Source organism: Lygodium microphyllum, chromosome 3 (assembly GCF_053477565.2).
Source record: "Lygodium microphyllum isolate KBCC chromosome 3, Lygodium_microphyllum_v1.1.10, whole genome shotgun sequence".
Classification (NCBI taxonomy): domain Eukaryota; kingdom Viridiplantae; phylum Streptophyta; class Polypodiopsida; order Schizaeales; family Lygodiaceae; genus Lygodium; species Lygodium microphyllum.
This window is the reverse complement of record NC_141137.1, coordinates 125436419-125463183: the sequence shown is the minus strand read 5'-3', so window position 1 is coordinate 125463183 and position 26765 is coordinate 125436419. Positions and strand designations below refer to the sequence as shown.

General features: G+C 45.0%; 3 protein-coding genes across 4 annotated transcripts in view; 2 read left to right on the top strand and 1 right to left on the bottom strand.

Annotated features, from left to right (window-relative positions):
* The window catches only part of LOC148038857 (uncharacterized), an 89719-nt gene that overhangs the window by 12814 nt on the left and 50140 nt on the right, over positions 1 to 26765 (bottom strand). The window lies entirely within an intron of this gene.
* Positions 5174 to 6023, top strand: LOC148038860 (uncharacterized). Its single transcript, XM_087675571.1, has one exon. It carries the CDS (start codon positions 5174 to 5176, stop codon positions 5963 to 5965), a length of 792 nt encoding a protein of 263 aa, XP_087531697.1. The 3' UTR covers positions 5966 to 6023.
* LOC148038859 (uncharacterized) lies at positions 12904 to 22184 on the top strand. Its single transcript, XM_087675570.1, has 6 exons — positions 12904 to 13111; positions 17196 to 18286; positions 20302 to 20537; positions 21459 to 21726; positions 21887 to 21943; positions 22062 to 22184. Exons 1-6 carry the CDS (start codon positions 12904 to 12906, stop codon positions 22182 to 22184), a joined length of 1983 nt encoding a protein of 660 aa, XP_087531696.1.

Here is a 26765-nt window from a genome sequence, read left to right as displayed (position 1 = left end):
AGACTCCGTACATTCTTTGGCTCTTAGCCTATTATTTCTCACTTCAAAGTTTTCGATGTCATGCTTATACGCACACTCTTGATGACAAGATAAGAAAGCTCACCCCTGGAGCTGAACTCTTGATTTTTGTGGACTAATCTTCCGAAGCGAAAGCCTATCATTTGTTCCATCCTTAGACAAATAAGGTGATTGCTAGAAGGGATGTTGTCTTTGATGAGAGGGACGTAGTGCGATTCTTTGCACTAGACTCTTCGTCCTCACCTTCGCTCATATCATTTAAGATTGTGCCTAGCGAGCTAGGTCTACTACCCGCTCCTGCTGACTTCCTGTACATACTTTAGATCCCAGGTCTCCTCCACGAGACCCATTACCTCGCTAGTGTCAGTTGACCATGCGAGATTCGGGGATCCTTCCACTAGATCTTACTCCAAAGGGCCCTAGAAGATCTAGTCGGCTCGCCCCTCGTGCTTCATATGCATAGCTATTTACCACTGATTACGTTGCATATTGTGAGCTGGCGGACAGTTGACAAGAGGCTCTCTAGGACCCTCTATGATGTGAGGCCATGGAAAAAAAACTGGACACTATTGATCCGAATGAGACTTCGACCCTGGTAGATCGTCCTAGCCACAAGAAGGTCATTGGGACAAAGTGGATCTTTAGGACCAAGCTAAAGACTGATGGTACTTTAGACAAATACAAGGCTTTCCTTGTAGTGCAAGGTTTCACGCAAAAGCATGACATTGACTATGAAGAAACCTTCGCACCTACTACTCCATTGATGTCATTTTCTCTATTGATTGTACTCGCTTCTCACCACAGTTGGCCCATCTATCAAATGGACATCAAAAGTGCCTTTTTAAATGGTTATTTAGAGGTCTACATGGAGCAGGCTCCCAACTTTTCTTCCACTGACCGGACTGACAAGGTATTTCGCTTGCGGAAAGCTCTTTATGGGCTAAAGCAAACGCCAAGGTCTTGGTATCACAGGATGGATGAGTTCTTACAAACTCATGGATATCATTCTACCCCCTATGATTCAAATCTCTACGTACACACGACTAGTACGAAAGTCAGCTATATCCTGCTATATGTTAATGATATCCTACTCACTAGCTTAGATTCTACAGCTCTCGCAGAGATTAAGATACAACTTGTGCTACCTTGGAGATGACAGATTTAGGATTGTTGTCTTATTTCTTGGGGATGGAGATTGTTAGATCCGAGGAAAGTATATTTTTGTCTCACGAAAAGTATGATCTCTAGCTGGTGGAACGGTATTATATTGATCAGATACTGCCAATGGTCACGCCTCTAAATCCCACTATCCATCTGCACAAGGATACCTTGGATTCACCTTTTGATGCTCATATCTATCGTTCTGTTGTAGGGAAATTACTTGGGTTGATTCATACTAGGCCAAGACTTGCATTCTCAGTTAGTTTGCTTAGCCAGTATTTTAAGCACCTAGAATGTCTCATTGGGTTGCTTGTCTTTGTGTCTTAAGATATTTACAACGTACCTATAATTTTGGACTAACTTATGGTCATGGTTAATGCTTGCAAGGGTATACTAATTCTGGCAGGGCGAGAGATCCTGATACCCGATTTTTATGGAGGCTACCTCTATACCTTGGGCACAACACCCATCTCTTGGGCAAACCATAAGCAGGAGACAGTGGTAGCTTCCACAGCTAAGACAGAGTATCAAGCTCTCTTCAATGGCACTACAAAGGCCATCTATCTAAGGAACTTGCTAGCTGCACTTCGGTTCGCTTGCGAGTCGCCTACAGTTGTCTAGTGCGACAACTAGAGCATCATTGCCCTTGTGGACAATCCTATCGTCTCCCCTTGAACACGGCACATGGTGATTCACTACCATTTCACCAGAGAGCAGGTTGACCTAGGTACCATTCATCTAGAGTTTGTACTGTCAAGCGATAATTTTGCAAATATTTTGGGAATGCAATCAACCGGTCAGTTCTCTAGTATCTTCTACCACAGATCGGCTTGGGTACACCCTCCTCTACTTCTTCAGATTGATGAGGAGAGGGTGTTTCCCTCTCACTTCTTCCAGTTTGAGAGGAGACGGTTTCCTTCTCTTGATAGTGACAGTGATGATGTTAATACCTTTTTACTTTCAAACATTTATTTCTTATGTATTATGTATTATGGACATTTGTAACTTCATCCACATTGTCAAGATGACATAATTATAAATGGAAGCTTGGGCAAGTCAACAATTTTCCTACAAGGGCCCTGTTCACATGACACCATTGCATTGCATTTTGCATGAGCATGAATATTTGCATTCCCCTTTGCATTATCACATGCAATGGCATTTTGTTCATGTAAACATGCATCTGTGTGCGTTTCACCCTTTTCAATCATGGTTGGAGTGGTCGACTTTGGATCCACCATTATCATGGCCATTGCACATGGTAATCTCCAAGGATACTATTTTTCCTATGCTTGCATGCTGGCTTTGCTTGTCTTGCATGCTTACCCGTTTTGCCTTTCTCTCCATATATTCTGCATATGATTGGCATACACACACACATACTTATGAATCCCTAAGCACTTACCTAGTAGTATGTGGGATTATTTTACTTATTCTATGAAGGTAGTGGGTCAATCCATCCTATTTTTTCCATACTTCGGGGCATAATGACTCAATAGGACGAAAACTGATTCAAAACCCTCACTTAATGCTAAATCCTTTTTTTTTTTGGAGAGGGGGGGAGAAAAACAAAAGCAAAAACAATCACATTAACAGTCCTTTATTTTTTTTATTTTTTTACACACATAAAAAAGTCCATTGTTGATTCCATCCACCTTTGCAAGACTTGGTAAGCCCCTAGGCAACCAATGCACACCCTTGGTCCGATGCCCTAGCCTCTTTGGGGTGATCACTTCGGCTCCCTTGATAAAATAACCATCGCCTATGTAGTCTTAGTAAGTCATCGGACAGTCGCCATGTATCCTTTGCCCGATGCTCTAGCTACTTTGGGGTGAGACGCCTTGGGATAAAAATATATATATGTTAACGGCTTATTTCTCATGGCTCTGTTTTTTGCCTGAGAGGAAATGTAGAGTTAAAAAACATTAGCCTAACTTAAACACCCCAAAACATGCTTAATTAATTAATAAAACCTCTTATTTTAAAAAGAAACGTGATCCTAGAGAGTTACTGTGTCCCACATACAAAACCCTAATTTGGGTTCCCCAAACTTTCTACAAATATGCACCCCACCACTCTCCTCAATCTCGTTTTTGCAGGTTTCAAGAGTCGTACCTTTGCTACCCACACCTCGTTCTTGGGGAAAATCGCAACCAAAGCTTCCACTAGCCACCTACTACTATCTAGCGCTTAATTCCAACCTTCCTCACCTATTTGTTGTTGTCATCGAGTCCCAGGAGCTGTCGCCTATAGTTGGGTACTGTCACCTACAGTTGGTCGCTATTTCCACCAGCGAAAAACTATCACCAGGATCTTCTCTCTCCTTTGAATGTTGTGTTTTGGTTTTCTGGCTGCTGCCTTGACATTCTCTCACCACTATCTGTTGTGTTTGCACCTAACAGTTGTTGTGCATATTTTCTCTCTCCTCAAGTACCTACGCTTTTAGTCTTTCTCTCTCCTACACCGCCGTCTACCTCATATCCAATCTTCCTTGGCTACATTCATTGGTGTTCGACACTCAGAGGCTCCCTTTGCTACGATTCGGGATCCGTTTAGAGTACGATACACTCTACAACTCATAACCTCTGCCTTGATTCTAGAGATACGAGAGTTTCAGGTTTAGTATTCAGTGTGTTTGTTGGCATGAGCACTGTATATTCATTATTCATTTACTTATTATTCATTGTGTTCACTATCTTTGAGTTACCCTAACCCTAACTCTATCTGTGTTTTGAGTTTATCAGTCTTGCGTTGTCGTATGATTGGTTTCATGTTTTTTGCATCTAGAGCATTTTTTCACAATGACCCCCCCCCCCCTCACAAGGGTCCAAAGGCAACGCCCCCGGCTTGATAGTAAATGAAACATTCCCTAGAATATCCCTTGGCCGACTACGAAATGTTCATAATATGGTTGCATATACTGACTAGACTACCTTTTCGGGCTATAAAAGGAAGACCCCTCCAAAGCCATCATCAATCTATCTTTCACCCAATCAAGGTTCTTCCAACTAGCCTTAAGCTCTTAATCTACCATCTGTCTAGATTGCCATCTAAGTTTCACAATGAAAGCGCATGGGTAGGCAAAGCCATCTTTGTATCAATTCATTTGAAATTAAAGTACTTTTTGTTCTTCTCATATTTGTTGTGTATTCTCTTTCTCTGCCTCAGATTCTGTCCACTATGTCATGTAATTTTTACACTATCAAGAAACCTACCACATGCACTTAGCCTCTTTTTTCCTTTGAGAGGAAAGGGATTCAAGGGGCATATGTTTACACTAAGACCATGATTGATTAATATTATGTAAGATTGGAGAAGTTTGGTATGAAGAGAGCTTCTCCTATTGTGAAGAAGTTTCTCAATTAAGTAGAGAAGTTCTTATGAAAGAAATCTTTTGAAGAAGCTAGTATGCAGCAAAGCTTGCGAAAGAAGCTAACAAGGAAGGAAGCTAAGGAAACTTCTTGGAGAAGCCCTAGTAAGGAGAAGTTATTGTAGAGAGAAGCTTCTGGGGAAACCACCTTAGAAAAAAAGAATAGTCATTTATTGCAGCACAATTTAGTGCTACGTAGACATCAAAGCAAAAATTGACCATTTGAGTGGCAAGAGCAAGATTATATGAAGTGGAAATGACTACATTACAATGAAAGCAAGTTCTTCATTATAACACACTTCACAATGTTGTAGAGCCTTAAATGATATCATCACCAATATCATGACAACATGAAAAGAGAACTATCAAGTACGAATCCCCGAGTCCTTTTAAAAGCATGGACTCTTAGTGCATCTCAACTAGTGAACAATGGAGGGAAACATGAAACACCGAAAGATAATAAACCATGTGTGCTTGTAATCCTATAAAGCTAAGGTCCTCATCACATCTAGGCATAGTTGCATTCGTACTATGTACAGACTGGTTTGTTCCATACGGTTAGCACCGTACCGTATGGTACGAATCCGTATGAATCTGTACCAAAAAATAGACTACTTTTTGTCCATGAGGACTGGACCATACAATATCTTCCAACTTCCAAGCCTTATGTTTATTATCATATTTTCAAACCTCTCTCTGGAGAAGAGGGATCTCAAAACCGACCTGGACAAGCTACAAACGGAAGTGTCACATCTACGGGAGGCAAGAGAGGACGCGGATTTCAAAGCGGACCTCCGAGAGGCTATCACGAAGGAATGCCGAGAGGACCTCCAGGTATGCATTAAAACCAAAGTTGAGGCTTCGAGAGAGGGATGGGAGGAAAAAATCAAAGCAAACATGAAGGAAGAATTAGAAGGGAATAAGGAGGGGTGGATTGAGGTAGTGAAGAAGAACATTAAGAAGGAGGTCCAGGAAGAAAATAAAAAGGAGGAGGTAGTCCGGGTTCAGGAGACCTTAGAGGAGGAGAGGCTCAGGAACGCACGTAGATTGAACGTGCATATTACCGGGCTCCCCGAAGGGGCCTCTCCGGAGGAGGACGCACGCGGGCTATGCACCCGACTAGGGTACACGAGCATGCCCTTTACTCAGGCATGGCGTGCAGGACGAGATACTACCAGGGTCAGAACTCTGATATTACATATGAGCACACCGGAGGACAGAGCCGCTTTCTTTCGGAAGCGGATTTCGCTCCGAGGGATGACTGGGGCTCCCATCTTCATGGATGAGGACCTGACTCAGATGCAGATTGCACACAGACGAGCATGCATGCCACAGATACTCCAAGCACATAGAGAAGGCCGTAAGGCCTTCTATCGAGATGGCCGGATTTTTATAGATGGACGCCCCACCAAATAGGGGGGCGTGGCCTATGAGACGGGGCAGAGGACTGTACAGGAGACCCCGATACGTGTGGCAGTTTGGAACTGCAACGGCTCCCTATGGTCACGACCGGACAGACTTGAGGAGATTTTACCCAACCATGATGTTATATGCCTCACAGAGACACATGAGAGCCCAGAGAGAGGGCTTCCACGCATTACAGGATTTGAGTGGGTATCTGCATACCGGACTACTACTAGGCAGAGTACATCTAGGGGCTCAGGAGGGGTGGCAGTTCTATTCCGTCAAGGGATACAGAGACATATCCAGTTAGTGAGACGAGATGAGGAGGCCAGTTACATATGGATCAGAGTGCAGATATCAGATGAGAGATGGATCTATATGGCAGTATGCTACTTTTCACCACGAGGGTCCAGATATGCTACTACGCAGGGTGATATTCAGGCCAGAGATTCCCCCTCCCCTTATTCACAGCTCTCAGAGGACATTATTCTGTATTCTAGTTTGGGTGAGGTCTTCCTTATGGGGGACTTCAACGGGCGCACACAGAGCCAACAGTGTGAGAGTTTTGATATGGAGCAGCCAGAGATCATGAGAGCATTAGACCCTAAGGAGTTGGGGATCAGTCGGGAGTCAGCAGATACTGGGCCAGACGCCACAGGGTATGGAGGGCATTTACTTGAGCTTGGTAGTAGACATCATTTCGTTATTTATAACGGGATGGCACGATGGCCATATTCAAGAGGTCTTACATGCTTCCCACATGGGGGGGGCGAGAGTACTGTAGATTATCTGCTCGGACCGATCGATGGGATGCATACTATCGAGTCCTTCGGCCTTGGGAGACTTCCACTCGGTGCCGATCACACCTTTCTCAGTTTCTCACTCCTCACCTCATTACCGTCACCACCTGCAGATATCATACCCCACATGCATACTACCATACACTTCACTCATGAGCTCTCACATGTTTACTCACAGCATCTGGAGGAGCACATCACGTCACTTGATCCATACGCACCCCTTGATACACTGACCACTGATATCACACGCATTCTGCATGATTCTGCTACACTCAGTTTTCCACATCACACATACACGCACCCCCCTCGGACCGGTACCATGCCACAGAACAGGTGGTATGATGATGAGTGCAGAGATCTACGTCGACAGCTACGCGATTTGGAGGCCAGAGGAGAGATCACACAGACAAGCGCAGAGACGCATGCACCGCTTGACCCGCCGTAAAAAGCGGGAATGGGAGGAGAGATATTGGGATATATACCACCTTCTTATGAGCAGAGATTGTACAGAGGCATGGAGACAGATCAGAGAACCACGCTCACCCACACCGATACATGACCTTGCAGTATGGCATGGATACACACAGAGTTTATATCATGTACCCGCACAGCCGCTGATACCCGCACCATGTACACCGAGACCGGGTATTTCATCCTTTTTCACCACTAGTATGGTGAAACATGCTATCTCACGGTTACAGCATGGCCGCGCTCGAGACCAGTTTGATCTTCAGGCAGAGCATATTATATATGGCAGAGACACATTGGCTCCACTCATTGCTCACCTCTTCAACCGTGCATTGTCTGAGGGGTTCCCTGACTCGTGGACAGAGCACACCATTGTACCTATCCACAAGTCAGGGGATCCTATGGATCCTAACACATATAGGACCATTATGATTGGGCCAGTTTTGGCCAAACTTTATGGCACGGTGATGGAGGAGGAGCTCAGCACACTGGCAGAGAGAGAGTGCATGCGCACACCCGGGCAGGCAGGGTTCAGACGGGCATTTTCTACCATAGACCACATCTTCACTCTCCGTTGTCTGATCGACCAGACAGGAGTGAAGAAACAGAGATTGTATTGTTGCTTTGTGGATTTCCGCAAAGCCTTTGACATGGTTCCGAGAGAGAGGCTTTTCAGACGCCTACTTGATTTGGGGGTGGATGCTGACATGATGTGGGGTATTTATGCACTATATGAGCGGGTTACTGGCAGAGTCAGATGTCCGGGAGGTATATCAGATCCCCTTGTGAGCACCATTGGTGTGAAACAAGGATGCCCACTCTCACCGACTCTATTTGGGCTATACATTGATGAGATAGCAGAGTTTATTCAACAGCGAGCCGGTGGAGGTATAGATCTCAGTGGAGCCACTGTTCATATCTTACTATATGCAGATGACATTGTGTTGGTCTCAGATTCAGCTCAGGGATTACAGCAGCATTTATTAGCATTGGATGATTTTTGCATACAGAGAGGCATGACAGTGAACCTTGGTAAAACCAAGATTCTTATATTCCATACATCAGCTCAGATACGCAGACAGAGTATTTTCATGGCAGCAGGAGGGAGTATTGAGGTCACTGGATCATATGTATATTTGGGAGTCACCTTTACAGCAGCTTCAGGGACTTTCTCGATGACACAGGCAGCTCGTGACCGCCTCACTAGAGGATACTCAGCATTGGCTCTTATGGAGCGACAGTGTCATCAGGCACATTTCCAGGAGCCCCGCACCAAGGGGTGGCTCTTTGATACTCTAGTCACTCCAGCACTGATGTATGGAGCAGCTATATGGGGGCCAGGCCTTGCCGATTATGTATGGACATTGATGGAGAGACCTCAGGTGATCATGATATCTAGATTGATTCGCAGCAAGGCCTCAGTCCCACATGACATTGTGCGAGCAGAGCTTGCCACACCGCCCATGCTAGTCGAGGCATTATTTCAAACAGTCTGCTTCCTACACAGATTTCAGGATATGGATAGAGATCGCATTGCATACAGAGCATATATGGCATCTCAGGAGATGGCTCGAGCGGGGGATACCACATCATGGTATGCACAGACTAGAGCTTGGTTTGACAGACATGGGCTGGACATTGATAGACTCCCACCTCTTCTATATGATACTCAGGCTCCCACTTACACCCTCTCTCTCTCTGAGAGGAACAGAGTCATCAGACAGGAGATATGGCATATTTATATACAGAGGACATGGGTCAGCCCTGCACAGCCACTGCCATCGAAGATGGCACATTATTATACACAGTTCTTGAGCATATCAGAGCAGGGATTCATAGAGATTCCGAGATATATGCAGATCTATATGCCACATCGATTGAGAGTTCTTATTGGACAGCTCAGGGTATCATCACATCAGCTTATGATTGAGAGTGGCAGAGCCAGTGGCATCCCACGGGAGGAGAGGATATGCCCCCTTTGCAGATCAGAGGTGGAGAGTGAGGAGCATTTTGTTCTCAGATGCCCGGCATACTCAGAGTTGAGATCTAGATACACATTGAGCAGCTCACTTCAGGGATGTATGACTGATATGGATCAGAGATCATTTGGCCGTTTTCTGGGAGAGGCATGGCACATCAGAGAGCAGAGCACACAGCGGGTCCCAGTCAGAGAGGGGCCCACCCAGACGACTATTACACAGTTCTTTCAGACAGACAGAGTGAGAGCTACTGTACCAGCCTCCAGCCAGACCTCTGGGCTCACACTACAGTAGGCTGAGGACCAGCGTACCCGACGCCGCATGAGGATCCGTGGGTTTCGGACCCCACAGCCACACCGACAGGAGATCCGGAGGATTCTTGATCTACATGGACAGCAGACTGAGATCCGACAACACTCGACACATTGGATCTCAGATCTCCAGTTTGCTCTTTCTCCACCGCCGATGTACCACATCCTGCACCCAGGAGGGATCACCTGCTATTAGCGACTTCGACGACTGCTACTACATCCCAGGATAGTATATCTCCCTGCATCTGTTACATATACACATCGCACCACTTTATCACAGCCGACAGTTGTTCCCCTATCACAGCCGACATTTGTTCCCCTTTTGTAGCCATTATCTGGAGTACCAGAGCTACATACGCACATACACATACATGACACTTATCACACTCACAGCACCGTATTTTCAGTTTCCAGTTTTTAGCTTTTCATTCAGCACTTTTATTTTGGATAGCTGGACCTCATCAGTTGTATCACAGTTTGTCTCATAAGCCAATTTTGGTCTTTAGAAGACATTAATATAACTTTCTCTCTCTCTCTCTCTCTCTCTCTCTCTCTCTCTCTCTCTCTCTCTCTCTCTCTCTCTCTCTCTCTCTCTCTCTCTCTCTCTCTCTCTCTCTCTCTCTCTCTCTCTCTCTCTCTCTCTCTCTCTCCCTCTCTCTCTCTCTCAACTTCCAAGATGAATACGCAATTCCAAGCCTCCCTCTCTTTGTCTCTCTCTCCCTCCCCCCCCCAAAACTGACAAGTCTCTCTCTCTCTCTCTCTCTCTCTCTCTCTCTCTCTCTCTCTCTCTCTCTCTCTCTCTCTCTCTCTCTCTCTCTCTCTCTCTCGGCTCACATAGACAGAGAGCAGTCACTGACTTTTTCACTGATACACGACAAAGTATGGCAGATACCACTACTACTCCCATACACGACAAAGTATGGCAGATACCACTACTACTCCCATACAGCCTACAAGAGTACATCATCATTGGACCTCATCTTCTGTAGGTGTCCCTTTGGATAGAGCAGTGGCACTTAGCCGGTCTAGACGGCCACGTCCACCCGGACGAAGGCCTAGACATCCACACCACAGACAAATTAAAGCCATCATTGAGCGCCACAGGAGATAGATGCCGAGACGCCTCAACCATGCAGAGATACACCTCCTTAGAGAACAGGCATATCATTGATGGAGAGTTTTCCTTTCTCTACTCTCACTTTCAAATCACTGACATGTTTCCCTTTTATAGGACACTATTTCATTTTTTTTAGTCTTATAGGCATGTTTTTCATCTTTTTCTCGTTCCAGATGAGAAACACACCATCATTGTATGTATTGCTTTGGTTTCATAGGCCACATTGGCCTTTTAGAGACGTTAATATACTCTCTCTCTCTCTCTCTCTCTCTCTCTCTCTCTCTCTCTCTCTCTCTTTCTCTCTCACACACACACACAAGAACAAAGAGTTTCTCTGTCCATCCACCCTACACTTTGCTTTTTTGTATGATGTATGATGTATCATATATACACTCCCATCTGTCTACTTGTAGCATGTTGCGCATGTTGTGCATAAGGTTTTGCCTTGTTACCCTTGTGTATTCATCTTATTAACTTAAGTCACATTGCTATTTTAGCTCTAAGCATGTGCTCTATCATCTGTAGTCCAAAATAACCAAGGTAACTTTTTATTTCGTACTAATAGCGTACCGTATCTTATAAAATCTTATGATATCAATTAGTACCGTATTTTATCGTACCATATCGTATCGTACCTGACAACTTTGCATCTAGGATATTGGACTAGCCTAATAAGCACATGGAATTTGATATGTGTTGAGCTAAGAAATGCATTACATGATAATTAGTCTCTTAAACAGCCCCAAAACATGCTTATTTAATGGAAAATGCAAAAACTGTGCAAGATTTGAGAGAGTTTCTCTAAAACCCTAACTTGGGAGGGTCCATTCACATCCATAAATAGACAACCTACCCCCATTCAGTTTTCATCCTTTTGTGCAAGTTTTTCACTCTACTGTGCAGTGTTCAGCCATCTACTACCTACCACTACTGTCCAACCATCATCGGTTGCAACCCATCACTATCCAACCCTAGGCGGCCTATTTTCATCCATTGCTCTACTATTTGGAGATCTCCATCTGATGTGTCATCATAGCACCTGATCAACCTATGTTTTCCGCATTTGGTGCAATGCCAGGTGCCATCTCTCCCACTAGGCGACTGCTGTAATACCTATGTTTTTGTTGTCCAGCAAGCCACCTACATCAACAAACACCTCTCCTATTACCACCTAACAATTCTCTACCTCGGGTGATCAGTTTTCAACCTTCTCTGGTGGTACAATTTACCAAATTTCAATCTCCAACTGTTGTGTTTTAGTGACCAGCCTGCTGCCCTTCATTATTGAGCACTCTCTCATCTCCGATTGGTGGTTATAGTACTTGGGATCCATCTCTGGTTGACATCACTCTCCAACACTACTACTCTACCTTGGGCACTCCCTACACTCTTCATTCATTTACAATTTTCATTCACTTCACAGTTGTATTCTTTCTCTCTCCGTTTGCTTGTGTTTATACTTATGTTTGAATTTTGATTTTTACTTTTACGGTTTCAGTTTTGCATGTCTATGTATATATTGATGTGTTTTTGTCATGGTTGTACACTTTGTGTTTCTTTAACGCAATCCCTAGCAGCTACTCCACAATTTTCTTCACGCAATATCAAAGCCGGTGCTCTTGTAAATAGTATCCTATAGATATTGTGGAGTGCTAGTTTTTGTGCAAGGCACACAAACAACTCACGTGGGGATGTATTACCAACAATTTTAGTCACTGCCATGCCCCAAAGAGATCAAGACATGCATCCCACAGCTATCTTGCACCTAGGGACCTAGCAGGATCTCATAAGGTGAAAAATAGGATTGTCTCATTCCATGACTAGATTTCATCTCAAAGAGAACAGAGCATCGGTCCTAGGCCAAAGAACCTACCAAGCCCTTGCAAGGTGATGAGTAACTTCTGGCATTTTTTCATTTTTTTCCTTATTTATTATGGGACTTTTAAGTAGTTTTAGCCCATAGGTAATCACTCAAAATCCCAGCCTCTCATGCACTATGGGATTTCATCATAACATAACCTTCTCGAGACCCTTTGATGTGTTATCAAGCTTTCTCCATCACTGGAGGCTCTAAGAAGGCATTATGGACTCGGCAAGGAAGATGACACTCCACGTTCATGTTCACCTTCTCTGATTTCTCCTGTTCCAAATTTCATTCTCATGAGAGAGGAGTTTCAAGAGTACATGTGCATCACATATAGTAGAATTTACAACCCTCCTACCAGCTTTGCTACTCCATCCAAACCGGTTGGTGAGGCTGACCATCTCTCTGATCATGGAGGATGCACAACATTTGGGACAACTCACGACCCATCTTCATCGTCTCAATTCTCAGCCAGACCCAGTGTCAAGTGTGTACAATCCCTTTGAGTCATATGAACCAAAACCCTCTCTTGTTTCTCGTTTTGGTATGGAGGATCTGGATGATTTTCTGTACATAAACTTCAATAGAGAGGGCTCTCAAAGCAAGCATCCTTCATCAGGTATATCTACATCCTTTGTTTCATTTGTGTAATGGAGGGGAAATACTTAGGTCAGGTTGACTTAAGTATAAAAGGTGTAAGGGATACTGCATAGGTACCATTTGATAAATATACATCTGTCCTTTCACCTTCTTTCATGTCCTTCCATGGCTGCCAGCCATTTCTCTCTCCTCTTCTTGTCTTTCTCTCTCTACTCCTAGTCTTTCTCTCTCCTCGTCACCCTCTTTCTCTCTCTTTCTCTCTTCACAACGGGCGTCTGACGGGCGAATGCTGACGGGCGTGTGACGGACGAATGCTAACGGGCGTGTGACGAGCGAATGCTGACGGGCGTGACGGTTTCTGTGTGATGCTGACATGACGGACGTGTGCCTGGCGTGACGTGTGATGCTGACGTGATGGCTGCTGTGTGATGCTCTAACGTGACGGGTATGCTCTAACGTGACGGGTAGTGACAATAGTCTGGCGGGACTGTCGTGAGTGCTGACCCGAAGGAGCTGCTCTGCAAGGTCACGTCTCTGCACAGGGAGACAACCACTGTCCTGCAGGACACGAATGTACTTAGAATGACATGAATGCTGGCTTGTCTGCTGTGTCCTGGGTGAATGTACTGTGGCAGCAGTGACGAAAGCAGACACTCTCAGATTGCACTTACTCTCTCAGACTGACATAAATGCAGGCACTGTGAATGTACTGTGGCAGCAGTGACGAATGCAGACACTCTCTCAGATTGCAGACACTCTCTCAGACTGACATGAATGCAAACTGACATGAATGCAGACACTGTGAATGTATCATGGCAGCAGTGACGTATGCATACACTCTCCCAGATTGCAGACACTCTCTTAGACTGACATGAATGCAGACGCTATGAATGCACTGAGATTGCAGATGTACTCAGACTGATGTGAACCTTGCATGCTGTGTGGACTGGAAACCTACGTGATCTCAGACTGATGCACATTAACATTTCATGTTACAGTCATATCTTATGATGCAGTCACATTGACAGTCTATGATATACTGTCTCTAGTTCATGCTAGAGTGATAGTTTATGTCACTGGTTTACTACTCTACCCAGACTGTAAACAGTTTTATGCTATAGCGCATATTATAATTACGATGGAAGAAACTGACAATGAAGGAATCACAAAACCAACCATGGAGACAATGTTTCATACACCGCCAAAGAACACGAGATACAAAACCTATGGGCGTAAAACCCGAGATTGGAATGTCTCTCCAGGGTCGAGTAGATATGGGAAGACATCCCGCAAAATTAATGAAACACTATATGAGGAGATGTTGACCATACTCCATGCTGAAATACGTACCATGAGGAAGGAAATGGAAAAGGACATACAAGAGCAGGTTCGAGCTGAAATGATGGAAGAACTAAAAAAGGAGATGCAACAAACTTTGGATGCACGCATGGCAGAGAAAGACTCATTGATCTCTAATCTACAAGAAGAACTAGACGAATGCAAAAAGAAACTGGACACACAAAAGGAACCACAAACCACACCGGAACTACAAAAAGAAATGGATGTTTTAAAAAAGGACATGCACACCTATGCAAGTGTGGTGGAAGGCACCCAAAAGAAAATGGAGAATGTTGAGAATACCGTCAAAGAAAATGCAGAATGGATAGATGTGGCAAAAAAGAACAAAGGAATGCATGGCAACAAAGTGGAAGTCATGAATGCCACCTTAGAAGAAGAGGCAAAAAGGCGGGTACGCGCACTCCACGTAAGAGTGGTTGGACTAGACGAGAAAAGCTCCCCAATTGAAGATGCTACAGCTCTTGCCACCAAAATTGAAGCTACAAATGTACCCATCATTGGGGCTTGGCGAGTCGGGAAGGCTGACACAAAAACAAAAGTCCTCATCTTGAAGTTTGGAGACCTGGAAAAGAAGAGAGCCTTCCTCTCTAAGAGGATCGCTCTCAAAGGAGAAAAGATCTACCTAGATGAAGACCTCACCCCAGCCCAGTTAGCCCACAGGAGGGAAAATATGCCACGTGTTCTAGAGGCACGGAAAGCAGGTAAATGGGCTGTATACAGAGATGGAAGAGTCATCATCACAGAGAAAAGGACGGCATGACGGTGCGCGGCCTATGAGACCCTGAAGTTCACACTGTGGAATTGCAATGGCTCCCTTAAGACAGATGTAGGTTATTTTGAGGATACTTTCAAAGGTATAGACATTGCTATGTATACTGAGACACATCAATGTAAAGACAGCCGTTTACCTGATGTATATGGATATAGATGGGAAAGTGTATATCGCCCTCAGCCTAGACGGCCTGGAGGGACGAGGGGATCAGGAGGTGTGGCAATTCTATTTAGAGAAGAGCTCCGAGATACAGTCCAAGTGGTACATAGAGATGTAGAGGCAAGATACATGTGGATCAGGTTACGTACAAGCAAAACTCGCGACATGTATATTGCCATATGCTATTTTCCCCCTGCATACTCTAAGTTTGCCCCTAAAGAGGCATCCCCGTATACACCACTATATGAGGACATAATGGGATACATGAGAATTGGGGATGTTCTACTAGCAAGAGACTTTAATGCACGCACAGGAAACAACCAATCTGCTTTCTTTGACACTAGTGATGAGATGTTCAGAGATATTGCATTAGATGAAGTGGGATTAGTTAGATCAGCCCAAGATAGAGAGATAACAGAATATGGAACACACCTACTGGCACTGGGAAGTGCACATGGTTTGGCCATCCTTAACGGGCTACCACAGTGGCCAAGATCTAATGGCTTCACATGTTGGAATAACAAGAAGGGGTCAAGCACAGTGGACTATTTGATTGGATCACCCAACTTGCTACCTGACATAAAAAGTTTTGAAATCTCAGACAGACCAATTGGATTAGTAGCAGACCATGCTATTCTAGCTTTCACAATGCAATATGAGCATATACATGAAGCACAGTCACATATACCAAAATTACCACGCTATGATTTTGTGGAAGCGACCTCACACATATACAGCATTACTGTGCGAGATGCATTGAGGGAGCTAGACACACAGGCCTCTCTGGATGAGTTTACAGGACAGTTGGCCGAGATAATACACACTTCAGCAGCATACGCTTTCCCACACACTACACCGTCAGATAAACCTCCACGAGGTAATGCTCCACAGAATGGCTGGTATGATGATGAGTGCAGAGAGACACGAGCACATTTTCAGTGAGAGCTGGCACTTGGTATATGCACCCATAAGCATGCTCGAACACTCTTCAGACGGTTGGTACCCAAAAAGAAGCAGGAATACCTGAGCAGACTAGAAACAGAAATGTATTCCATGTTCTTGGGGCAGGACAGCAAGAGAGCATGGAAAAAGATGCATGAGAGCCAGCCACCCCTACAAATTACTAGACCGGATGATTGGCATGGATATGCTTGCACACTCTATGATATCCCTGGCCAAGAGCCTATGCCACTCCCCTCAACCTCAAGACCAGCAAATTGCAGATTTTTCACAGAAAAAAAAGTGAGGAATGCCATATGGAAGCTGAAAAATGGAAGAGCCCAAGATCATGAGGGTTTAGTGGCTGAACACTTCACGCATGCCTGTGATATTCTGGCACCAACGCTGGCTCACATCTTTAATAGGGCAGTTTGTGAGGGATTTCCAACCTGTTGGTCAGACCATATTATTGTGCCGCTCTTTAAGAGTGGAGACCCCGCGCTACCTAGTAACTACCGAACTATCATGATTGGACACATGCTGGCCAAGATATATGGCTCTATCGTGGAACAAGCGTTGAGTGAATGGGCCGAGATGCATGGCCTGAGGTCAAAAGCCCAGGCTGGCTTCAGGAGGGGATATACAACTCTAGACCATATCTTTACGTTGAGGGCAATCATTGAAGAAGGCAAGGCATTCAAGAAAAAGATCTATTGCTGTTTTGTGGACTTTCGCAAGGCCTTTGACACAGTGCCACGTGCTAGACTCATGAAAAGAATGCAAAACATTGATGTGCCCGTAGAGATACAGTGGAGTATCTATGCCCTATATGAGACAGTGACAGGCAGAGTACGAACACCTGAGGGCATCTCAGATACAGTCAATAGCGCCATTGGGGTGAAACAAGGCTGTCCACTTTCACCGACACTTTTTGGGCTGTCTATAGATGAAATTTCGGAATATGTGGATAGGACGGGTGGGGCCGGAGCCAGCCTAGCTAGAGTGCTGATACCATTACTGCTTTATGCCGATGATATTGTACTTATATCTGACTCACCTGAGGGACTAAATAGACACTTGGATGCATTATCAGCTTTTTGCAGAGATAGAGATCTTAAGGTGAACCTTGGGAAAACTAAAGTTATGGTATTTAACACTTCAGCTGCTTGGGTGACAAGAGCTGAGCACCAGTTTACTTTTGACGGAGAGCCAGTGGAGATGGTTAGGCAGTATGTTTATTTGGGGGTCACATTGAAGGGACCACAGTTCTCTTGGAGAGAGACATCAGAGGCTCGTTTGGCAAAAGCATATGCAGCCTTAGGGGCATTGGAGAGGCAATGTGCTCACATACAATTTCATGAGCCGCGCACCAAACTGTGGCTTTTTGACACCTTGGTTACACCCACACTCCTATATGGGGCAGCTATTTGGGGTCCGAGTCTGTTTCACACGAGGAGACAGCCTTTGGGAGACCAGGATGGACCAGAGAAGGAATACTATGATGGATGGGAGCATATGGAAAGACCACTGGTCATGATGATCTCACGCATGATACGAGCGAAGAGCTCGACCCCACATGAGATTATCAGAGCTGAGTTGGGGGCATCACCCATGGTGGCTGAGGCCTTGGTTCAGGCAGTGACTTTCATACATAGACTATGGGAGCTCCCCCAAGATAGATACCCACGGCTAGCCCTGGCCTCTTCTAGACAACTAGCAGCAGACGGTGACAGACACTGTTGGTATGCTCAGATGAGTACATGGATGCGTCTACATGGTCTGCAGATTGACAGACTACCCCCCTTTGACTATAGCCTGGATTGCCCTACACTTGACCTAAGCCGATCAGAGCTAAACCATGTGATCAGAGCAGACATACTGAAGTTAGATACGGAGAAGACCTGGATCCGACCCCCCTCGCCCCATGGCACGAGGATGGCACACTACCAGACCCAATTCCTCCAGGTATCTGAGGATGGTTTCATCACCCGACCCAATTACATGGACACACAGCTGCCTCATGGACTACGCACAGTTATTGGTCAGATCCGCACCTCATCCCACCACCTGAGGATTGAGACAGGCAGATGGGAGGGTATACAGACAGAAGAACGCATATGCCCACTATGCGACAGAGAGCCAGAGACAGAGGAACACTACATCTGCCGATGCACTGTATATTACGACATACGAGGTAGATACCACTGTCTGTTACTACTGCCACACAGCCTACAGGAGTACATCATCATTGGACCTCATCTTCTGTAGGTGTCCCTTTGGATAGAGCAGTGGCACTTAGCCGGTCTAGGCACCCACGTCCACCCGGACGAAGGCCTAGACATCCACACCACAGACAAATTAAAGCCATCATTGAGCGCCACAGGAGACAGATGCCAAGACGCCTCAGCTATGCAGAGATACACCTCCCTAGAGAACAGACATATCATTGATGGAGAGTTTTCCTTTCTCTACTCTCACTTTCAGATCACTGACATGTTTCCCTTTTATGGGACACTTTCATTTCCTCTTCAGTCTTATAGGCATGTTTTTCATCTTTTCATCTTTTTCTCGTTCTAGATGAGAAACACACCATCATTGTATGTACTGCTTTGGTCTCATAGGCCACATTGGCCTTTTAGAGACGTTAATATACTCTCTCTCTCTCTCTCTCTCTCTCTCTCTCTCTCTCTCTCTCTCTCTCTCTGCAGTCTCTCCCTTCTCTCCTTCTCTCCTAGGTCTCCTTCATTATAGTTGGTATTAGAGCTTAGTTTTTAGATCCTTCCTTTCTCTCTCCTTTTAGATTTAGTTCTCTTTTCAGTCTCAGGAAACCCTAATTTTCTCAGGTACACCAGGACAAGTACAACATCGAAGACAACAGGAGTCAGGGAGTACTATAGAGATGGCAGCCTTCTTGGGAGTTTGAAAAGAGGTCTTCTCTTTCTTCCTTGTAAGCTCCCTTTTGGAGCTTCCATGGAGTACCAAGCCAAGATCTGTGGAGCTCACTGCACAGCTCAAGACTTCCTTGCATGTGGAGAAGCGTTTCGTTCATGCTGCTATAGAGTCCTTTTTCTAGCGGAGAGGATGAGAAAAAAGTTAGTCCATCTCCAGTGCTCATACACAGCAGGGTTCTGGACGGGGCCTTGGAAATGAAGCCTTTAGACCCTCTAGATTCTGCTATAGTTGAGCCACTACATAGTTTATAGAGTGTAGAAGACAGTCTGTCAGCCAAAGCAGGTCCAGTTACTGAGGAGGGTGAAAATGGGCCTACAGATAAGCCCTCGGACTTGGCAAATGCCGATTTGTTCACAGAAGATGCTGCACCTACAGAGAAGAAGACAACGAGGGGAGAATCAACATCCTTCCCTTCTATGTCGGGCCTTGCAGCTTGGGCTTTGGAGCTTCCTCATAAGCTGACTTGAAACTTTGCGCATTTTCAACACTCCCAAATTTAATACAAAAGAGCTCCTCTTTCAGCTCCCGTCTGCAAAATCTGATGCATGCCAGATCCATATTTTATCGCTGCCTTGATGCTCCTGAAGTTTCACATTTGGGAAAACTGTGTGGTTTGCACAGATCTTTAGTGTCTTGTTTGGCCGCATGATAAGACGAATCTTTCCTGTTTCCTTGTGCTTTAAAAGGCGCACCTGTCATTCAGGGATGAAGAAAAGCCCAATCATTAACAAAGTGCATGGAATCGCACCAACAACTGCAAGCATCTGCCATTCAATGGCCTCATGCGATTCAGACAAGAGAAAATCCAGTTTGATTGGCACTGAGCCATCCTGCTTTCTTGGCCTCATGCAATTCAGACAAGAGAAAATCTTGCTTGATTGGCACTGAGCCATCCTGCTTTCCTGGCCTCATGCGATTCAGACAAGAGAAACGCCTGCTTGATTGGCACAGATTGATTGGCAGTGAGTCATCCATAGAACTAATGTGCTGATGTCGCATCCTTTGCTACTGATCCAAATTCATTCCAGGTGCCCCCTACTGTATTTGAGCCTGCAAACACATCATCAACTGACACAGTTCACACATGGTGGAGTTGTGTGGGAGGCAGCGATTGGGCATCTGATGGAGACTGGGAGCTAGGCAATGCCGCAGATGTTGTAGAATGTGAATTGAGCTTGTCCACATCGATGAACACAGAAAACAAGTCGTCACTTGCTTCATTTGAGAGGTTGGAGTTTCCAGCATGCCAAATTCACGATCAAAGGTTATATCATCGAGCAATCATAAGGGGGATTTCAGATTGAGCCCACCAGAACCAAGTCTGGTATTGAATCATCCAACTCAGAGATTTCAAGTCCAAATGCATCTGTAAGACATTGAGTAGCAACCAATACTGCTTCGGGATCAACATCAGGAGCAAGTTCCACTGTGTTGAGAAAATGCAGAAAAGAATGCACGACTCGTCTCGTGAGAGGGGTATCACTCCGCAAGTGATGCATGCCTTCTTGTGGCTCATCTGAAGCCAACGGATGCTCCTTTAGCCTGCGTGATCAGAGGGTTGAGAAGATTTTGGCCTTGGTGAGAGCCTCATAATTTGCCCAGATTTGGTACAGAAATCCACATCATAATCGTCTTCATCCTCTTCTGTGATTCCTTGTGTTGCACAGTCCATAGACCTTATGCTTCGAGATCGACTGGGTTTCTTGACCTCTTCCAACAGCTGATGTATGGTAAGGCTTAGCGTGTGGCCAAGCCCTCTCATGAATTTGTTAGAGCGAGTGACAGATTGATGTTGATTAACCTTGTTACAACTTCTCCTTCCTCTAAATGATAAGGCTTAATGAACTTCTCACAACGTCACCGGTGGCGAACCACCAGCGTCGCCGCAATCCGAAAACTTCACCGGACCATTCAATCGGTAGGAGCGACGGGCGGTGTGTACAAAGGGCAGGGACGTAGTCAACGCGAGCTGATGACTCGCGCTTACTAGGAATGCCTCGCCCCATGACATCCCCACCCCACCCCCCCCCCATGACACGACACGGCGCGACGCGCCCCCCCATGACATCCCCCCCCACCCCCCATGACACGACACGACACGACACGACACGACCCTTTATCTCAGTGTGTGGTGATACACGAAAAATCTTTGATCCAATAACTCCCTTTGGGAGTTGTTGACCAGGTCCTATACATGTGAAGGATGCAACCCCGGTACCATTGATCCATCAGAAGGTTTTGAGCAGCACGCTCCACGCATAGTCTATACCCCTGCTACCATCACTTCTGCCTATGCTTCTTCCCAAGTCTGGCTCTGTCTCGAGTTTTGGCTGGCTTACATTCCTTTAAATCTGAAGTCATCAGAAGTTTCCTTGCACCTAGGTTGCATACATGATGCTGGAACATCTGAGGGAAAACCTGAATGGGGCCTATTTGTCAGAGCCAGAGGCTTGGTTTCTAGTGTTTGGTTAGCGTAATTCTTTTGGATTGAATTCACTTGCATACGTCATGTTGGAGCAGAATTTGTTTCCAGTGGAGATCTGGGGATCCTTCCTAGTTGTTGGAACTTTACAGATGTTTTCAGCTCTTGAAAGCTATACTGAATTGTGTTAGGTTTATGAATGGTCAAAGAACATCACAATTCAAACAGGAATCCCAGAGGAACCTTCAGTAACCCCTTTGTGCTTATGCACTTCCGTGTTTCTCCTTTTTATGAGGCGATATATCTGAACACTGAGTGCAATGCACATGGAGAGATGAGCAACAAGCTCTTAACTTCAATTTGCAGGGTTGGCTTTCTAACTCTTTGGTGGAAGGATTCATGATGACCATAGCTCCTGTAGAAATGACGAAAGAACAGCGCAAGGAGCTCAGAAGAAAGTTGGAAGCTGAGCTGGTGCAGGTGCAATGATTGTACCCTAAGATTGATGCCAAGATGTTGCAAATTAAGCAGTCTCATTTTGCTCTTGGTGATACAATGCAAAGGAAAGTAACCTCACATGTTTATGGAATTCCCAGTGTGCTACATCTTGCTCCATGGCAACTGCATAGTTGAGGACTCAGAAACAGAGAATTGGCTCAATTCTGATATGGGGATATGGATGCTTGACTTCCATCAAAAGATCATGTATGCAGGCAAGATTGAACATACTAATGTGATGAACAAGGCATGATATATTTGGATCAGAGTACACACCAGACAACATATGATTGCATGCAATTGTGCAGGCTTGGAATCCCAGTGTGCTATCCTACATGTATCACAACAAGCATCCCTGTAGTCAAACCCAGAGTGCCTCCCTTGTCAACTCATCAAGATGCTGCTATGGTAAGATGAGCATCTGCTAGAGGACATGCCTTGGAGTTGACAACATCTGAACCAGGCCACATAGTCAATCTTCTGAGTTGGTCTAACTTTTGTGAGATGGGATGATGGTACAACAGTAGCAGGTCTAACTTCTGTGTGAGACTCCTAGATGAATGAACAAAGTATGTAGAATAGAGATTGCTCTGATGTCCATTGACTAATCAAATGTGAGCTAAGGCTAAAGCAGAAGCAAGAGTTGTGCTAGGTTGAGGCAACACCATGCGTAACATGCATAAGATGGAGGAAGTTTCTGAGCTAATTCAGCAACAGCCAATGCAATCACACCAGCCTTTTGAGGTGCAATGGCAGCCTTTTACCCAACAGCTTAAACAACCATTAGCACATTACAAGCAACAACAGTTGCATCAAGAGTCTGGACAACAACATAATGATTATGTTTATGCCGAATTTGGTCATACATGTTGTGTACCTTGCCACGGACATGGACAGCCTGATTATTATGGGCAGCAGCCTGAGCCTTCTCATAGGCATGCTAGTAAGTATTGCTATGGAAATCATCGAGAATCCTATGACTTTAAGGATCAGCAGCATGCATATGGAGATTCTTATGCCACGCAACCATATGGGCAGCTGCCTCATGGAGACCCTGATGCAATGCAGGAGTGGCAAGCAAGTGATTATGACTGACATCATGCCGATACCTATGCTCATGGACTTGCCAATCATCATACTTATGGTCAGCCTAGGATGCAAGGACACTGTTGTAGTCATGTTGGACAGTCATCATGCAATCTTGGGCATCATGTTTATGGGCAACAATATGGCCAAGGTTTTGGTAGTAGGCAACAACAAATAGATGTATTTGGGCAGCAGCATGAACATGTTTGTGACATGCATTCTCATAGAGATTATGGACAGCATGACCAATGCTGTGGGATCAATGATCAAAGGCAGCATGCTTATGACGGTTATGCATGTGATGCGCAGCAGGGCTATTATCACCACATGCAGTATGGACAGCATGAGTATCATTATGAGCAGCAGCCACATTGCTATGACCATCCATATGGACAGCATGAGCATTATGGTCATGGGCATGGACAACCATCTGTTGTACATGAGCAGCAAGATGACTATGAGCAGCATGTCAGAACTATTACTGAGCTGACCAATGGTGATGAGCATGTGTGTAGATTGCTATCTAAGGCTAAACGTATTAGACACCTTACTAGTGATACGATACGGGAACTACATGCTGCGGGCTTATACTATCGATGTGCTAAGCCGATATCTTGTGATCATCAAGCCACATGCAGGGCAAAGACAGCAAAAATACTCTTGGTATTAGAATATCATGATCCAAAGGATGGAGAAGATCTTGCTAAGGACCATTTTGGTGCAGGTAAAAAACAAGACTTTCAGTTCAAGAAAGAAGATCATGGGCAGCATGTGGATTTGGATGATCATGACCCCATGCGGGAGCCCGTTCAGTCCACAGACCTGCAGTTTAAATGCTTGGACATCACTAAGAATGCAGGGTCCATGAATATGCAGCACTTAGGGGCTGATGCAGTCCATGCAATGGTGACTTCAGCCTCATATGCTTCAGTCATACAGAGCATGGTGATGCCTGAGAGGCTTATGGAAAAGCTAGCGAATACCACCATGCTGATCATGCTTCTAGCTGTACTTGACTTTGACCTTATGGAAGCTGATCCAATGCATGGCAACGATACCACTTTCCCTTTTGATCCGGGTGGCTACTGGCTGACCTTGACCCTCTGCATAGACTAGTACTACTCTTGAATATTAGGCAATCTTTTACTGGGTCTATGCCGAGAACCCCCCCACTATCTAGTACTCTGCAACCCACTATTTGGCTATACCAATAAGTCCGATCTTTGTTTTTTAGGACAAAAACTTCATTTTGAGTAGGGATGGATTGTAATGGAGGGGAAATACTTAGGTCAGGTTGACTTAAGTATAAAAGATGTAAGGGACACTGCATAGGTACCATTTGATAAATATACATCTGTCCTTTCACCTTCTTCACCTTCTTTCCTGTCCTTCCATGGAAGCCAGCCATTTCTCTCTCCTCTTCTTGTCTTTCTCTCTCTACTCCTTGTCTTTCTCTCTCCTCGTCACCCTCTTTCTCTCTCTCTTTCTCTCCTCTTTGCATTCTCTCCCTTCTCTCCTTCTCTCTCCTAGGTCTCCTCCATTACAATTTGAGCATGTAAGTCACACTTCTCAAATCCCTCTATTCCACCCTCTTCTAACCCACACCTTGATTTTCTCCCTTCTTCATTCCAAAACCTTGGATTACACTCCACATCCACATCCTCCACACTACGAGTTGGACCCTCCGTTTCCACTCCTAGCACGTTCTCATTCTCATTCTTATTCTTAGTTCCAAACTCAAATTTCCTACCACTTCATATCATGGCACATCATTATAAGGAATGCCACCCTCTAACATTGTACCATCCACTCACCCTCAAACCACTTTGCACCTTAGGGCTTCATTACAGGGCATGTGGCCCTTTAACACAATTCCCTCCACCTTTCCGCAAGTGAGCACATCATTTCCTATTGGGACAGCTGTGATGGGCATCCCCCTCACTAACCCTAGTCACACACATCCTTTGACCTCTCAAACACATGGATTTTCATCATACTTACGGTGGATCATCACACTTTCTAAGGATCACCCCTACGCAAGGATTCCTATCCTCTGCTACACGTGTCTCTATCCCTCCACCATGGGTACTCATGCAGCGACCATGCCCATACTGAGTCATACCATGCCCACATTTGGATCCACTATGCACACTTCCCACATGCATGGTAGGCACTCTGCGACCCACTCTTAACTGTACTCAATTCCTCCACCGCACCCACCCTATCCATCTTATTCAAGCACTACCACTCCTATTGCAATGGTCAAGAATGCCTTCACGGATAAGACTTGTTTTAATGGGTGAAATTTCACCGCTTCATCAATCTTCATGCAACAAGTACTTGAATCTAAGAGACTTTGAGACCTTGTTGAGCCTATATGAGACCCTCGATTAACTCACCTTAATCACATCCATCAATGGAGAGGCCGCAATGCCACAACCAATTTTGAGTTAATGCAAGGGTTGCTTCCTAAGTTCCACTCTTAGTTACAGCATTTTTCCCTTGCATTTAAGCATTGGAGTCATCTCATTGACCACTATGCAGCAAGAGATTGCACTCGACATATCAATCTCAGTTTTGAGCTTCAGGAGTTTTCTATAAGGAAGGGAATGATTTAAAAGTCAAATTGGCCGAATATCAACGGCTACTCACAGAGTTTACCACTACTGGCTCCGCGAAGTTAGATGACGATCAGGTCACGTTCTTCTTGAATAAGTTGCTCAACAAATACTTCCATTTTATCTAGAACATTATCTCACTACCTAGATTGCCGACCTCCTACAAGTTTGTGACTGCCAGTTTTTCCGCTATGCAAGACTGCATGATCAAGTCCCCAAAAATCCTCCACACACAATTATTCAAATAGGGGGCTGGTTGCATCTTCTTTGCAAGATAAAACCAGCAATGGTAAGAACTCGCAAGATGCAAAGGCAAGCCAAACCAAGGGTGACTCCCCTTCTTCAAATGGAACGAAAGAATCAAAACCCGTCGAGAAACAACTCTTTAAGAAAAATAGATTTTTTATACACTAGCAAAGATCACGCCATGTGGACGAGGAGTGTCGTACCAAGATCTAGGGTCTTCCACCTAGAAAATAAAATAGACCACTACAACTGCCTTCACTCTAACTGACCAATCCAACAGGGCTATGCTTTCCACTACTACCCCATCTTCCCCTTCGGCCCCGCAATTGCTGGACATATAGCACGTGAACAGTCTCAGAAGACAATCTCTTTCACTACCCCTACAGGACTGACTGATTGGTCTGTGAGTTCCAATCCCATTGCACTTTACATATCTAGTTCCCATTCACCTCCATCTAGAACTACCTCTCCACCTCGTCACGTGTTTCATTGGCAGAGACTTGCTAGTGGGCATACATAATGGTGGCCACATCCTTAGATTATCTACATATTCACACTTCTAGGTCTTTAGACTATTCACTTGGGCCCATAGGATTTTGTCCTTAGATTTTTATTCTTAAGT

Bases quoted from the DNA above. Each gene is read 5' to 3' on its own strand.
- LOC148038860 (XM_087675571.1), top strand. From the start codon at position 5,174: ATGAGGACTGGACCATACAATATCTTCCAACTTCCAAGCCTTATGTTT.
- LOC148038859 (XM_087675570.1), top strand. From the start codon at position 12,904: ATGGAGGATGCACAACATTTGGGACAACTCACGACCCATCTTCATCGT. The intron at 20,538-21,458 runs GTTATATCATCG...GTTGTTGACCAG, and splicing joins TGCCAAATTCACGATCAAAG to GTCCTATACATGTGAAGGAT. The intron at 21,727-21,886 runs GTTTCTAGTGTT...GAATTGTGTTAG, and splicing joins TTGTCAGAGCCAGAGGCTTG to GTTTATGAATGGTCAAAGAA.